The 14,927-nt window shown below is 39.6% G+C and overlaps 1 protein-coding gene across 6 annotated transcripts in view; it reads right to left on the bottom strand.

Moving 5' to 3' along the window:
- The window catches only part of MAST4 (microtubule associated serine/threonine kinase family member 4), a 505,205-nt gene that overhangs the window by 63,546 nt on the left and 426,732 nt on the right, over nt 1-14,927 (bottom strand). For all 6 annotated transcript variants that reach the window (XM_036408807.2, XM_045571483.1, XM_045571484.1 and 3 more), the window contains 3 exons: nt 9,459-9,537; nt 3,124-3,281; nt 1,188-1,263 (listed from right to left, as the gene is read on the bottom strand). In XM_036408807.2, coding sequence (XP_036264700.1) covers nt 1,188-1,263; nt 3,124-3,281; nt 9,459-9,537 — 313 coding nt within the window. The remainder of the gene's footprint in view (nt 1-1,187; nt 1,264-3,123; nt 3,282-9,458; nt 9,538-14,927) is intronic.

The following is a 14,927-nucleotide window of genomic DNA, read 5'->3' as shown; positions in this document are numbered from 1 at the left end:
GGGGGTTCCCTCGGTAGCATAAATCTAAAATGTCCTTTCCCACGTCCATGTCCCAGCCTGTGATGCCCACTGCCTGGTCAATACTCCTCACTGTTGGCTGCCTAATCAGGGAGGTTCCCTCTGCCCCCGGCCCCCTCTGAAGTCCTAACCCGTATTAACTACAGTCAGGACCCGCTTCCCCGGGGAACCAGTGACATGTGATAAATAGCTGAAACGGCTTTAATCGATGGCATTAATGTTAGGTTCATTACAAAAAATAAGCACTCTACTTCTGATCTATGAAGCCAGATTTCCTTTTGTTCTCTGTAAGCGGGGGAAGAGGGGGGAAGGGACGAAATGGAGAAATTGCCTTCTCCCACATGTGCAGGACACTTTGGTGGGAAAGCCGTGGCAATGAGGTGTCGGAAACTGTCGGACAGCAGCTCCGTGCAGCCAGGGTGTCTGGCAACAGCCATTCACCCAGCCTCTCAGGCTCAGTTCAAATCCCTTTTGTAAGCCCTGGCTGGTGTGCCGCAGTTGGCTGAGCTCTGTCCCATACATCGAGAGGCTTTGGGTTTGATTCTGGTCAGGGCACATGCCCGGGTTGCATGCTCGACCCCCAGTAGGGGGTGTGCAGGGGGCAGCAGATCAATGTTTTACTCTCACATCAATGTTTCTCTGTCCCTCTCCCTTCCTCTCTCTCTAAAATGAAAAACAAACATATTGTAATTTAAAAATTCCTTTTGCCACTCTAATGGGGAACATGGCACTAAAAAGGTTAAATGTACAATTGGTAAAGAGATATGAAGTCATAAAAAAACAAGACATTAAGCTAAAGATACTGTGTGTGTGTGTGTGTGTGTGTGTGTGTGTATGTATTTCTATGCCATACCAGGCTTCTAAGGAAGGATACGGTCTCTGCTTAATAAGACTGCGGGCCCAGAGCATGGACATGCAGAGCACCAGGGTCGAGGCCCCAGTGGTGCTACAAACAGCAGGACTCACTCGGGGCCAGTTCAGCACCAGGCTGTGTGGCTAGCTCTCGGCAGTTTGTAAACATGTTTAGTGATTCTTTCTAAAGAGGCTGTACTGTTGTATGCGGGTCATTTCTAGATTGAACCATTCCATCCCTTACAACCACCTTCCGGATTCTAAACCTACAGTGCCTGTTTGTTCCAATGCCAGGCACCTTCAATTCAGCTCATTACCTTCGGGAACCTTTCTTTGTAGACATGGTTCATCATAATTATTTCATGGTCACAGCAGGCGGGAGAACGTCCAGGGCTGCAAGCAAAGCAAATTACCCTTTTAAACTTGCCACAGCGTGAAATGAAAATAAGCCTTTTATTTATAAACAATTGGTTGCATCAAAAGTACTATACAACCTTTGTAAAAAACAAACAAACAAACAAATGTATTAGGTACTAAACTACAAAATCATTCATCAGTGCACACATACCTTCCCACAAACATAGAGACACCTCATGAGCATTCAAAAAGCAAGTTCAAGAAGTGGAATGCCACATATTAATTACAGCTGCATGAATAACCCAGGAAACTGTCTTCAACTGAGCTTACATTCCGTATGGAGCATGCACTTGTGCATGAGTTCTGGGAACCAGTTAGTGAACTGTAATCATTATAAAAGCAGATAAGGTGGCCACAAAAACAACCTGGGGAAGTGTCTAATTTCACACTTTTATCATACACCTGCGCTCCGCCATGGCCCACTGCAGAGCGTTAGGAGCCTTCCACGCACAGGTGTCAGCAGTGAAATCCATTTTCTAGCCTAGCACACATTTATTTGGGATGCTGAGGCGGGCGTTGTGTACAAGATGAAACAGGCATACAATGTGGTGCATTTTTCTTTATTTCAGTAGCAGGTCTGTGTTCCTTCTTAGTGGGAGGTAGTTCTGCAACTTCCCTGTGAGTATCTACATTCCCAGGAGAACAGTTTGCACTAGAGGTCCTAGAAACTCCTTTCATAAAACGAAAGGGTAGCTGTGTAGTAACATGTCATTAAATGCAGCCATACAATTGTTTTTATACTCCATCTCTCAAAATACTCTAACACATACTACATTACCAAATGTGGTGATATTTGTTATCAGTGTATGATACTAAATATTAAAGAATACAGAGGGGGGGAAATCCCTTCTGAGTAAACTTTAATATTCAATTGTACTCCTGACAAAATATTTTTTACAATAAAACCTTAATATGTCAAAGGGCACCAATGCTATCCCATCAGGTCTGGTACTCGGTGGACCCAGAGATGGCTGCCCGATCCCCCTGCAGGTACTGGGGCAGGGGGGTTGGTCGCTTCAGAGATGGCCTCAGCTGCAGAGTCACCTCACCCCAGGCCACGCCCATCCTGGGGGTGGGTGTTACATCCAGAGACTGAGGCAGAGATGTAAAGGAAGGGCCATTGGGCCTGGAGGTACAATTCCAATGGGTCATGTCACTGTGAGCCTGTGTGGCAGCTACACATCTCCCTGTGCCCCATGCTGCTTCCCCTCCTTCCGCAGGGGTGGATCCTAAGCGCTCCTCCTAAACTTCCCCATCTCTGTTTTAGAGTCTGCTTACTCAACCACCAGACTGTGACTTCTGAAATGAGATCAAAATAAAACTGGCTCTGTTTTTTGTCAAAAAATGTGAACTACATTGGGCATCCACAAAATTCAAGGGACACAGACTGCTAACAGCTTGTCCAAAACCCTGGAGAAAAGTACGAAAGCTCTCGGAGGGCTTCTGTAATGTAGAATCTAAATTCCACATGTGAATTCAATGCACTGCCTTCTCTTTCAGCCCAACTTCTCCCTCTTAAATTATTAACTCCGTTCGCACCATAATTCGACCCTCCTGAAATTTCCAAAGGCTAGGAGGTCTTATAGATCCTTTAGCCACTGTAATCACTGCTACTACAGCAATTCGTAAGAGCTGTAAGAATTTAAAAGAAAAATAATATGACCTCTTTCAATGGTAATTAATAACATCCTGTGCAGATGGGAAAATCACACTGTAGTTATAGCAGTTCACAAATCAATGAATGCATACGTGAATGTCAGGACCAAAAGTTTTCCCTTGAAAGGACTGAAAAGAGGCAATCCGATTAAGCAACAGTTTCCAATTGGGTCTACACACCTCAGACTTCGGGAACGGGGGCGCATAGGGGTGTTCCTGCACCTGTTCTCCGCGGCGATGCTTTCGGTGGTACAAAAATGTTTCGATAAGAAGTGTAACTCATCTGGCGTTGGTTGGTATGGTAACTGGTGCAACTTCTCCTGGGAGGAACAGGATGACTGAAACAAACCAGAGTGAAGTTATGTGACCACCTTATAACATTGGGGGAGGGGGGTAAATGGTGATGGAAGGAGACATGACTTGGGATGAGGAACACACACAATACAATATACAGATAATGTGCTACAGAATTATACCCTTACACTTATATAATGTTATTAACAAATATAAGCCCAAATAAATTCAATTTTAAAAATAATGTTTTCCAATGCATATATAAAAGCATTACAGCTTGATATCCCACCATTTTACATTGTTTCCTTTTCATGTTATACTAAGTAACTAGTGCCTACATTGGTAACGCCTTAATACTTTTCTCTGGGAGGCCAAAAGGGCTTTTTTATTTTGTCTCATTGGTCTATAAGTTGATTTCCCTAAAGAGTTTCCCCTCTGGAGAAAACCCAGGCTCTGAAAATGGATAGGACCCATTCAAAGCCAAGGCAGCAAAGTAACAACAGGAGTGAGAATTTGGGTACATTGACAGATTAGCTCTCAATGGAGTACAGTACACTTATTTCTACTGTGGCTTATAATCACGCACTGTGACTGTGACTTGTATGATGCATGATCATAAACGAGGAGCTGAGATCTCTTTACAGAGCATGCTGCCCTTTGATGCAACTACCACTGACATGTGTCCTGGTGACAAAAGGAACAAAGAAAGATTCTTTTCTCAATAATGCCATTGTTTAAAAAACTGGAAAATGTCCCCCTTTTTTCTTTGACTAAGACTATCATTTTTAAATAGCTTTAGTGGTGGTGAGTTTTTAATCCCTTGAGTTTAGATTTACTCTTTGAAAATGTTCATTCAATACTTGGAGCAAGGTAAGGTAGAAAGGTGAATGGTTAAATCACAGTGCTTTTAATCAATTGGAAGAATAAAACTATAAAGCAGAGACTGATATTTTTACTGGGTGATGAACTCTGTAAGCAATTCTAACAAGATACTGGTAAATTTTTGAATAACAGAAACATGGTTAGATTAAACATATTTGGAAAAAGACTACTCATTTAAAAATTCAGTTATAATGGGATTTTTTTCATTTAAAAAAAGTCATCAGGTTAAGAGCACATTCATAAACCCTGAAATCACAATGCAGTGACACTAGAAATGAGTGACTAGAGCTTAAAAATATCCTGATACCTGGAAATTATAGACCACTGTACCAAGTACATAGAGAGATAAAGAGATTTTTCTAATGTAATGAGATTGTTTTATAAACCATTAAAATGAAAACACTACTAGACAGGTTTGTGAGATAAACCAAAACTCCATTCAGAAACTACAGGCACAGCCTTTAAACCCTTCACTGTAAAAAAACAACACACGCATAACTGAAGTCAACTCAAAGAAAATGGCAAAAGAATAAAAAAACAAGCAGGAGAGAAGCAGCTATGATAAAAGCAAAAATAAGGAAATTAACAAACAGAAAAAGAGAATTAAGAATCGGTACATATATCTCAAAGGTAAATCCAGGTCCATAATTCTGCATCTAAGATTTCAAAACCTGGAAACCCAGAAGTTAATTCTTAAGTGTATAGTAATTCCTTTTGATGGCAAATCATCAACTGAATGGATGGCAAGCTACTTAAAAATGTGTATTTAATCCACTTAGTGTGAATGTTGACTCAGGTTGCTGTAGAAATTTAATATATTTGGTTATGAGCTGCTGGGCCAGTTGCTGCTGGGCTGTTGTGTACAGTACAGGGATCATGTTACCTTTCTAAAATGTGAAAATTAATTCCAAGTTAATTTGTAGCAGGCTCCAGAAGTTCACATAAGTTATTATGCTCCTGCATAAGAATGATCCCAAGAGACTCCAACGAGGGCTGGGGCGGGGGTTCCCTCTGTGGAGGGTGGGAGAAGAAAGGAAGGGATTGGGTGGGAGGGGGTTTCATGGTAGAGTTAACTATTTATTTAACAAAATAAAAATGTATCTTTAAAACTGGTTGCAGCAAAGATAACAAAAGCGTTAAGAGCAGTTAATGCTAAGAGGAAAATAATGTGGTTATGCCATATACAGCCATATAACTGAACTCCATAAGGAATGTGTAATGGGGAATACGTAAAACAATGGTGCAGGGGTGGAATTGTGTAATCTCCACCGTATTAAAGAAGCATGGAAGCTCGGAGCTGCTCTGGGGAGAGAGCCTCATCTCGGTGAGAACAAGCGAGGTGCGAATGGGAACAGGTGACAACAGGATGAGTCCAACTGGAAACAACTGCAGGCCCCCAAAATGCCCTGGGGAGTCAAAGGCACCAAGCAGTGAGTGGATATGGGACAACAGCAATGCAAGGCTCAGTTTCAGTGGCCGCAGGGATGCAAAGCCAGTGGAGGGGACAACAGAGGGTGCAGGTACTGCCCCCACAAGACCTCATATCCCATTGAGAAGATACCTCCACTGGTGAAACATCCTTGGAACACCACTTTTATAAGAGTTTCAAGAATTAGTTTCTTAATTAACTGAGCTGATTACTTTACATTTTTAGCATGTTCTCTAAGTGTGGTGCCAGTGGGTCTCATCCAACTACTTTGCATATGACCTTTGACTGTATCATAAGTCAAATCCACTTTCAAAGAGTGAAGACTGACACAAAAACTGTGCTGCTAGCTCTCAAGGCAATAAGAAGTCATCCCCAAAATGTTCTTAGTAATGATATCCTCCATAATAAAAGGCTAATTTGCAAATTGTCCCCTTGACTGGGAATTTGACCAGGAGTTCAACCAGGGGATGTATGGCCCCTCCTCCTGGCTGGCCCTGCACCAGATTGGGGGCGGGGGCAGCCTGCCAACTGCTGGAAGCTTCACTTGTGGATGGCCCCACCCCTGATCAGCTCCCCCACCACAATCAGGTGAGGGGCCAGCTGGCCAACCTGTGGCCCCTCCCCACAGTGGCCTGGCCTCACCAGTGCACCAGGCCTCTAGTCATTCAAATAAGCATTTAGTCTCTCAAGATAACCATTTTGCAGAGGACAGTGTTCATATGCATGCATAATTTTTTACTTGTTATCTATTTCAAGTAATAACATTTTAGTCACAAATAATATTTAAGGCATTTCTGACTTCCTTTTTCCCCAAGCAGAAAATAAATTATCTGGTAAGAAATATAAGGAAGGATCCCCCCATTGCTGCAATTCCATATGACTTATTTTTAAATTAAAAATTATGAATGTTATCTGAATATTCTTCAAAAGTTTCACAAATTAATTTTAACTTCAGAACTTGAAGTTAAAATAAGTTGCAACACTAAATATTCTCTGGAAGGACCGATTAAACTTCATATGATCAAATCTTTCCAATTTAGGAACATAGCATTTTTAACACTAGCTAGTTTTGCAGTTTCCATAATATCCAAGAACAAAGACATGATATTTACATTCCAGCATAAGAAGTTCTTGAATTCACCTAACAACATAATTTTTTTTATAAAACTTACACTATATTTTCAAAGTGTTTGTAGTTTTATTTGTATATATTCTGTATTTTCATTTAAAAAAATAACTAAAATGCATTTCTGATTGACTAAATAACTTAAGTGAACCCAGAAATTGAGAATCTAAAAGTGATTCAGATTAAACTTAGAAGAGAAGAAAAAGAGACTAGAGTAAGCAATTTTGCTAAGTTTTTGGCCTAATATTTAAGATACAAGAACACAAAGAAACTGAGGAGAATGAGAAGTACTCTTCAACTTTTCAGTCCTAATTTTCAGCAGTAACCGATAGGGAGAAAAGGCAGCTGAACCTCTGTGTGACAGCACCGACACTCCACAAATCAAACAGTGCCTTGTGCCCTTCTGCAGAGAGTAATTCTGAAAGCTAAAATTTCATTTTGAAGGACAAAACAGGAATAGGAGGTCAACGGTGATATGCCACCACTTCAATAAAATACACACAAGAGAAAAGCTGTCTTACCTCTGGCCAGAAGCTGTTAGAAACACCGAGTATGTGTGTGACTAACCACTGTCCCAGAGGGCTTTTCCTTAGGCACATATGGAAGTCAGGGACAGCAGGGACTCCATTCTGACAGATGGCTAGGTCAAGTTTATAAATTACAAGGTTTGTTTGAAGAAAAACCATGTAAATTCCTTAAAAAGAGCCAGGAGCCTGAGTCTAGCTCATTTACTGTGTTCCTAGTGTTAAAACAAGGGGGTTGGTACACACAGCCCCTCAGTTCAATCTCGGCACCTCACATTTTTTATATATAAAATGAAGAGAAAAACAGCAACTACATCACAGGGTATGTTGCTAGGATTAAATGAGCAAATGCATTACAAATAATTAGACGAGTACCGAGCACATAATAAGTATTTATTTAAAATGTTTTTAAAAATTATTTCTACCAAACATAGCCTGATTCTATGAAGCTTATCCTTAAAAAAAAAAAAAAAAAAAAAAAAAAAATAGGTACACTTCCAAAAGTGGTGTATGATTTACTAGTTGAAGATAGAAAAAGAAAGATCCTGTACTCTTTCCTGTTTTTCTGGCAAAAGAGAAATTTCAATGTTTCAATTACAATAAAATTTGACTAAAGGGCAAAACAAGGCGATACAGTTGAAATAAAAAATGACATGGAGTTAAAAGACATGATATACATGTTAAATGGGTATGGGGAGGACTAAATGAGAATATGTATGGGAAAGCCACCGAACAAAGAACCAAGCGTTCTGTTTATTGATGGCTGGTTCCTAATTGGAGATGCCCGAGGGTCTAGGGAAGAACAGCACTTACAATTTAGAAAATTCCACTTTTGTTCTTTTTGGTCAATAAATTTTGGCATTTATTTTCACACTGTGGTTGTCCATGTTTTCAACATCTAAAATATGAGACAGTTACTGACACATTAACTGAGGGTGACTGTACTGTCACTTAGTGACCTTATCCACTGAAGCCCTTGAGGAGTTTCAAGCATCCTTTCCTGCTGTGAGACGGATGTGCCATTGGAACTACTCAAGGTTGTCAAGATGTTTCACAAAAACAACTTAAATGGAAAATAAACTCATATGCCACAACAAAATGGAATAATGGATGGGGAAATAAATCACCTCCCCTCAATAAAGTGCTATAAGGAAATGGTAAAAATAATCGAACAGATTTTAATAAGTCACTTTTAAAGGGGTCCCCCCAAACCCACATATTTTGCATCTGGAATTCGGAAACATATAAGATAGTAATGATACCAGTTAGATTTTATAAATGTAATTGTAGTTTCTTTTCAATTTAAGTGTTATTAAGTGGCTGACTTTACAATGCTTAGCATGGAACTTGGGTCTGTGGGAAAAAAAAAAAAAATAGATGGAAAGCCCTCCTTAGTAAACCCCAGATTTTGACAAAATGGAAATGAACCAAAAGGGGTTCTAAAATCACCAGGTGACCCTCCTGGCTGGGACAAGAGCAATCAGACCACCCATAGGTATTCACTGAATGCATACAACATACCAGGTGTTTATAAATGAGCAGCTTCTAAGGCTCTGCTAAAACAGATCCCACAGCATCACTAATTTAAACTGAGAAAGCATCTATCTAACCTGCTGGGTAGTTTCCAGGCATTATTAGGTTCTGGTTGAAATGCTATGGCTCAGAGCAAGAGAATATCCTCCTTCCTCTATCCTTTTTCATGGTCTCATCTTGTCTCTTTCTTTATCTTAAGTTACTAAGAAGTTCTTTTAATCTCTCCTTAAAAGGAAGTTCTTATCCAGAAGGCACAAATTTAAGGCTGGCCATTTTTTTTCTTTGAAGAAGAAAAACAAACAAAACAAAACAAAAACACCCCAAACAAACAATACTCTGCATCTGAACCCCACAAGAAAACAAGACCCAGGCCATCCAATGTCATTGTCAATATTAATATCACTGGCGTGGAACCAAAGCAATACAACTGGATTGCATTTTCCACCCCGAACTACAAATGGTATGAAAAGAAAAGTGCCTGATCTTCAAACTTGGGATCCTGGGACTTACTCAATTGGTGCACCATAGTGTAAAAAAAAAAAAAAAAAAGCTTGTTGCCAAAAGGATGTCTTTTTTATGTTTGTTAGCTCATTATTTGATGCATAACCTATAAGAATGACAGACATAAAGCATTTATCCTCTCCTCACAACCTGGAAACACCCAGAGAAAACAAGGCCTGTGTAAGAGCTGTGGGTGGTGAGGGAGAGAGGAAAGCCAGGCACTTACAGAGACGGTGGAGCTGGGCGTGTTTGTCCCATAGCCAGAGGAGGGGAGAGAAGCCAAGGACCAGCGACGTCCATCAGTTCTGTTGAGAAGAAGAAATTAGTTTAGGCCAACGGTGGAGAGCCGTGACCCGGGAATCCCAGGGAAACCAAGTACTTTTAGTCAAACAAATGACACAAACATGGTCCGTGAGGATGTGGAAATGTTCAGCAGGGGCCAGGATAAACAAAAATTATACAGCAGGTTGACTTTTATCTCAACTGAATCAATATGCCCAAACAAGGAGAAAGTGAATGGGTTGATCCATAGTATTGATCTCTCACTAATACACTTTGACAAAATGAATACCTCGGATAATTACAATGGTCAGACTCAGCAGATTCAAAGGAATAAACACAGAAAGAAAGGAGGAAAACACTCTAATCTGGAAACTGGAAACGGGGGCCATGATCTGGAAGGGCCTGGATGCCCCGTGCTGCAAGCCGGTGGGGACTTTCCTTTGATCCCAAAGACAGTTCCGCTTATTATTTCCAAGGGACTAGTCCCACTCATGCTGCCTGGGGAAGAAAGGATCAGCAAGCTCACGGCTGGCTCAAGCCTTAAGTGGCAAATGACTTCGGCACTAAGCAAGTGTCTGACCTTATGCTCAGAATCTCTTAAGAGTGATTCCGTTCTGACATGACCTGGCTTTAGAAAGTGTTTCAGCTAAAGCCTCTTGCAGAGTGGATGCTCTGACTGACAGAGGGGGCAGAATAAAGATGTTGTGCTAGGAATGAAACTGAATGCAAAGAGTGGAGTTTTCGTCCCAATCTTAGAGCCAAAGCTGTCAGGAGTCTTAAAAGAGAGTAGTTTTACCTCCAACTGGCGGGTAGCTCTCTGGGTTGAATGAATTAGGGTCATTACATGGGTCTCAGATGAATTAATGAAGCAATAGAGACAATACTGTTGTGAGACACCAGAAAGCAAATTTTCTAAACTCTCTGACCTTCCAGAGCCATTGCTTTATTAGTGAGGAGGAAACAGGAAAAACATGCTCTATAAAGAGCTACACTGGAGTGTCAAATACAGACTTTTTATAGTGGATGATTATATTAATTTACTACATGAGAGATGAGAGTGGATCACGTTGGTCAGACATATTCACGGTAAGTTGAAGTCAGGGAATTTAACAGCATTAGACCTGAATTTGAGAAATGTCACAAATAGATGTCCATGTAAAAAAAAAAAAAAAAAAAAACAACAAAAAAAAAAACCTGACAGTTCAGCCTAAATTACGTTCAAGGGAAAATGTGATCCTAGGCTACCATGGATGCTGCCTCCGAGAAATGCAATGGTCCACAAAGATGAAATGGAGAGTTCCAAGTGGACAAATCACAGCAAGACTACAAGGTGAGGATTTCAGTAACATTTACCTGTCATTTCTGTGACCATGATTGGAGTACAATTGAATCAAGAATGTTTTAAGAGAAAGAAGCAAAATAAGATGTTTGTAAATATACCAGAGAGAAGAAATGGGGAAAATTAAATCATATGTTCTTTAAAAATATTTTTTAAGCCACTGAAAATGTTCAAGTTTTAAGAAGAAAACAATTACAGTAAAATGCTTCTAAAGATATCAAGCTATCAAATAAAAGAACACAGGGGTCCTATTTTCTTTGGCTACTTATGATAGACTTAAAAACCAATGCCTGTACTTTAGAGTTTAAACACCTCCAATTTTTAAAAGCAAGAAAAGGCTATGATTTTATAACGATTGCTTACTCCAGTGGTTGGCAAACTCATTAGTCAATTGAGCCAAACATCAACAGTACAACGAATGAAATTTCTTTTGAGAGCCAATTTTTTAAAATTAAACGTTTTCTAAGGCCACTTCTTCAAAATAGACTCGCCCAGGCCGTGGTATTTTGTGGAATAGCCACACTCAAAGGGCCAAAGAGCCTCATGTGGCTCGTGAGCTGCAGTTTGGGGACCACGGACTTAGTCCATTTAATAGCAATTATCAGAAACTAATCTCTGGAAAGAGTAAGGGACAGAATTTCCCCCACCATGATTTTGTTTTGTGATTCATTAACTCTCCTTTCCCTCAGGTATTGATGAACTTTTTTCAGACGAATGAACAATTCCAAGAGGAGTCATGTTCTTATTAGTTCTGAAGCATAAATCACATTTGCTTATTCCAGAAAACACACAACCAGAAAGATGTTTAAACAAAAATGTGCTCGGGACCTTGTGCAGCCACGGACCAGAAATAATTTATGTCTCATGAAGTTCCCGAAGTTGTCCGTGTCTATTTACTCAAATGGAGCACACAGGACCATTGCATTTTTATTACCATGACAACCGCACATTAGAAGTTAATATGGATGCTATATATAGTACTTCAGAGAGAATGCCCTTTTCTTCATGAAAGCTATCTCAAAAGTGCAATTTGGATCCCACTAACAATGTTGTCTTTCTTTTGCAGCAGCTACCAGTAAAATGTTATCTGAAGACAATATTCTTGCCAAAACAAGGCTTTTTTTGGGGGGGCGGGGGGGAGAGAAGCTTTTTCTTTGTGGGTGGAAATATCAGTGTTCTGCTAAATGAAAAAGTAAGAAGGGAAAACATCTGATGGGAACACAAGATACAAAGAGATGGGCAAAAAAACATCTCACTACCACTCACAAAAAGTTAGATTAATATGGTGAACAACAAAGAAAGAACGAAAAGTTCCCACATCAACCTGGCTGTTATAACTGTATGAAAAGGAAGCAGATTTCTTTGTTTAGTTGGATAGTCACCTGGGTGATGCATTTTATATTCTAGTGGAAGTTAGACTAAGCTAATATAATGTAACCAACTAAAGTTCACTCCAGAGAGAATTCTGAACTTAACTAGTAGGTTGCTCTGCCCACTGGCACGCAACAAGTGCCTTTTGACCTGAGCTCAGCAGGCAAGTCTGTTCTAGTCATTTGCCTGTGGAAATACTTTCTGATATTTAACCTGGTAAATAACAACAAAGCAACGAGAAGACACACATGGCTTTATTCAGGGCTTATATGTCATATGAGAGTGAAAGCAATTTATAAAAGAATAAATCTCCAAAACTTCTGGGAAAGGCAGAACAATGTTATTCTTCCCATTAAAAAAAAAAAAAAAAAAAGTAACTCCACGATCAGAGGGACTATAAACCAGTATTGTAGTTAGCAAAGTAAAAATGTGTTTCCTTGCTTTGGATAAAATTAACTGTATTACAATGCTTTTTTTCATCCTTTTGTTTTAACTTGATATTAAAAAAAATTAACTACATGAATTTGCTCACAAATATGTACTAGATAATTTGGAAAGCAAGTGTGCCCATCGTGTTTTTGAATCTGAAATTAAACTATGACATTACAGAGGGTGTCTACAGGGATAGTACTACTTATCACATGGCATAAGGTCACAAACGATCAATAATCTGATCTTCATCCCTACACCGAAGAGTAGTTTGAAAACAGGACAAGCTCTCCTCTATTGAACCAAATACACAAAACAATAAAACATGGAAGTGTCTGAATAGCATTACTTTTTAGGCTCAGAGATGTATACCAAATGAAAGCCAATGGAGGACCCGGAGAGGAATTTCCATGTTTTCTAAATGAAACTGAGCTTTAAAATGCAGGGGACAGACCCTAGGTAAATAAAAATATGCCAAATGGAGTTTTCACAGCAAACACAGGTTCTGTTTATTTGAATGAAAGTTTAAAAAGATGATCACTCATATCATATCTAAATTAATACTTTCTGAAGAGTGTGGAGAGAGTTCCATCTGGAAATTCATGCAAAATGAATTAGAGGTCTCCCATGATAATCTTCTGTCACGGTTTATGGTTTATTTGTAAAAAATTAACATGCCTAGGGGTTTGTGTATTTTTTTAATAGCTAAGAAACCAGATTCATCTGTCTTCCAGTCACCCACTTAATTATTAGATTCTCTTTATTTTCATAAATCTGGCAGGATTAAGAGGCTATGATTTCTGTCATGTTTAAATGCATGCTGTAATGAGATTGCATTTTTCTTATTACTTAAAATAATTAAATGCATCCTCTTTAAAAAGAAAGAGAGAGAGAGAGAGAGAGAGAGAGAGAGAGAGAGAGAGAGAGAGGTGTGTTTTAAAGACTATGGTGGGTTCCTATTTGTCAATTTTTAATTTTGGTTTTTGTTTCCATTTATAAGAGTAGCACCTCCACGAATTAATATTCACTGGGCAAACGCAGGCCTTGTGGGACCAGTTTATTTCCCCATTTTCTTTACAGTGCTTAAAACAAGGAGCTAAAAAGTTGGAACTAGAGGAAATCATGGTATGGATCTCAGGAAGTTCTTGGAGATCATGTCTTCATTCCTCTGTGTCCTCATGGTGGAGGGCCGAGACCTCACACATGGGCATTTAAACATACAGTGTGTGTGTGTGTGTGTGTGTAATGTTTACAAGGGAATCTTACTTACAGAGAAGTCTGAAAATACTGCAAACAGATCCTCTCTTCTGGATTCAGGAATATAAAACGCATTACATGCTGACAAATGGCAGTGAGGACACTGTAGTTTTGCTGATTGGTAACAAGTGTTAAAACAAATCTTTTTTTTTTTTAACTTACCTATGTGTCTTTCAGTGCTACTTTAATCCACTTGAAGGTATAACTAGGTCTCTGAGGAAAATTGGGCAAATATCTAGGACATTCAGACCATCAACTGAATTTATCCTGAATATTGAGAGACTTCAGTGAAGGGGCATTTTGTTTTCTGTGTGTTATTTCTGGGCAGGAAAAGACAGGGTATGTATGTGAGGGACGATGGGGCCAGGAAGGTGGAGGTTTGAATCTGACAGGGTAACGTACATTAATTCCATAAACAGAACATAGAAAGGATGGCTGGGTATGCCTCTCTCACTTGGTGAAATCACAGAAGATCTGACCCTGAAAAGTTTCTAGTAAATGAGATTATATGCCCTGCTGTCCATGGAGGGCAACACTTCTCTTGACTCAAGGACCCAGATAGGAGGTAGATACCTTGCTATTGGTGCCCAATTCTAACTACAATAGAAAACATAAACCTTCCTATGGCTCCTGCATCGCTTTACCTCAGGGGGATCCATCAAATGATGGCTGGATGATCTCAAATAAAGAGGCATCTTAGAGTTGATACCTTGTGACCCCCAAAAAAGTCATTTTTATTTTTTTAAAATGCATTTCAAAAACAACAACAACAATAAAATATTACACCAAGGACACATAGAGGAATCAAGTCCTTATACTGTAAGCTCAGAAAATTCACTAAAACTCTGGTGAGCATTAAGCATGTATAAGGGATGCACTAGGCCTGGGGGAAAAGAGGGAAATGGTCATTTCCTGCTATCCCTGGGAGCCCTCCATCGAGTGAAGGACCGAGATGTAGAGATAACTCTAACACAAGGCAGAAATCATCACTAAAACTGGTGAAAGCAAGAGTTTCAA

The sequence above is a fragment of the Pipistrellus kuhlii genome, unplaced genomic scaffold, assembly GCF_014108245.1.
Source record: "Pipistrellus kuhlii isolate mPipKuh1 unplaced genomic scaffold, mPipKuh1.p scaffold_m20_p_4, whole genome shotgun sequence".
In the NCBI taxonomy this organism is placed as follows: Eukaryota; Metazoa; Chordata; class Mammalia; order Chiroptera; family Vespertilionidae; genus Pipistrellus; species Pipistrellus kuhlii.
Note: the sequence above shows the minus strand (reverse complement) of the source record. Positions and strands in the feature narration are given on the sequence as shown.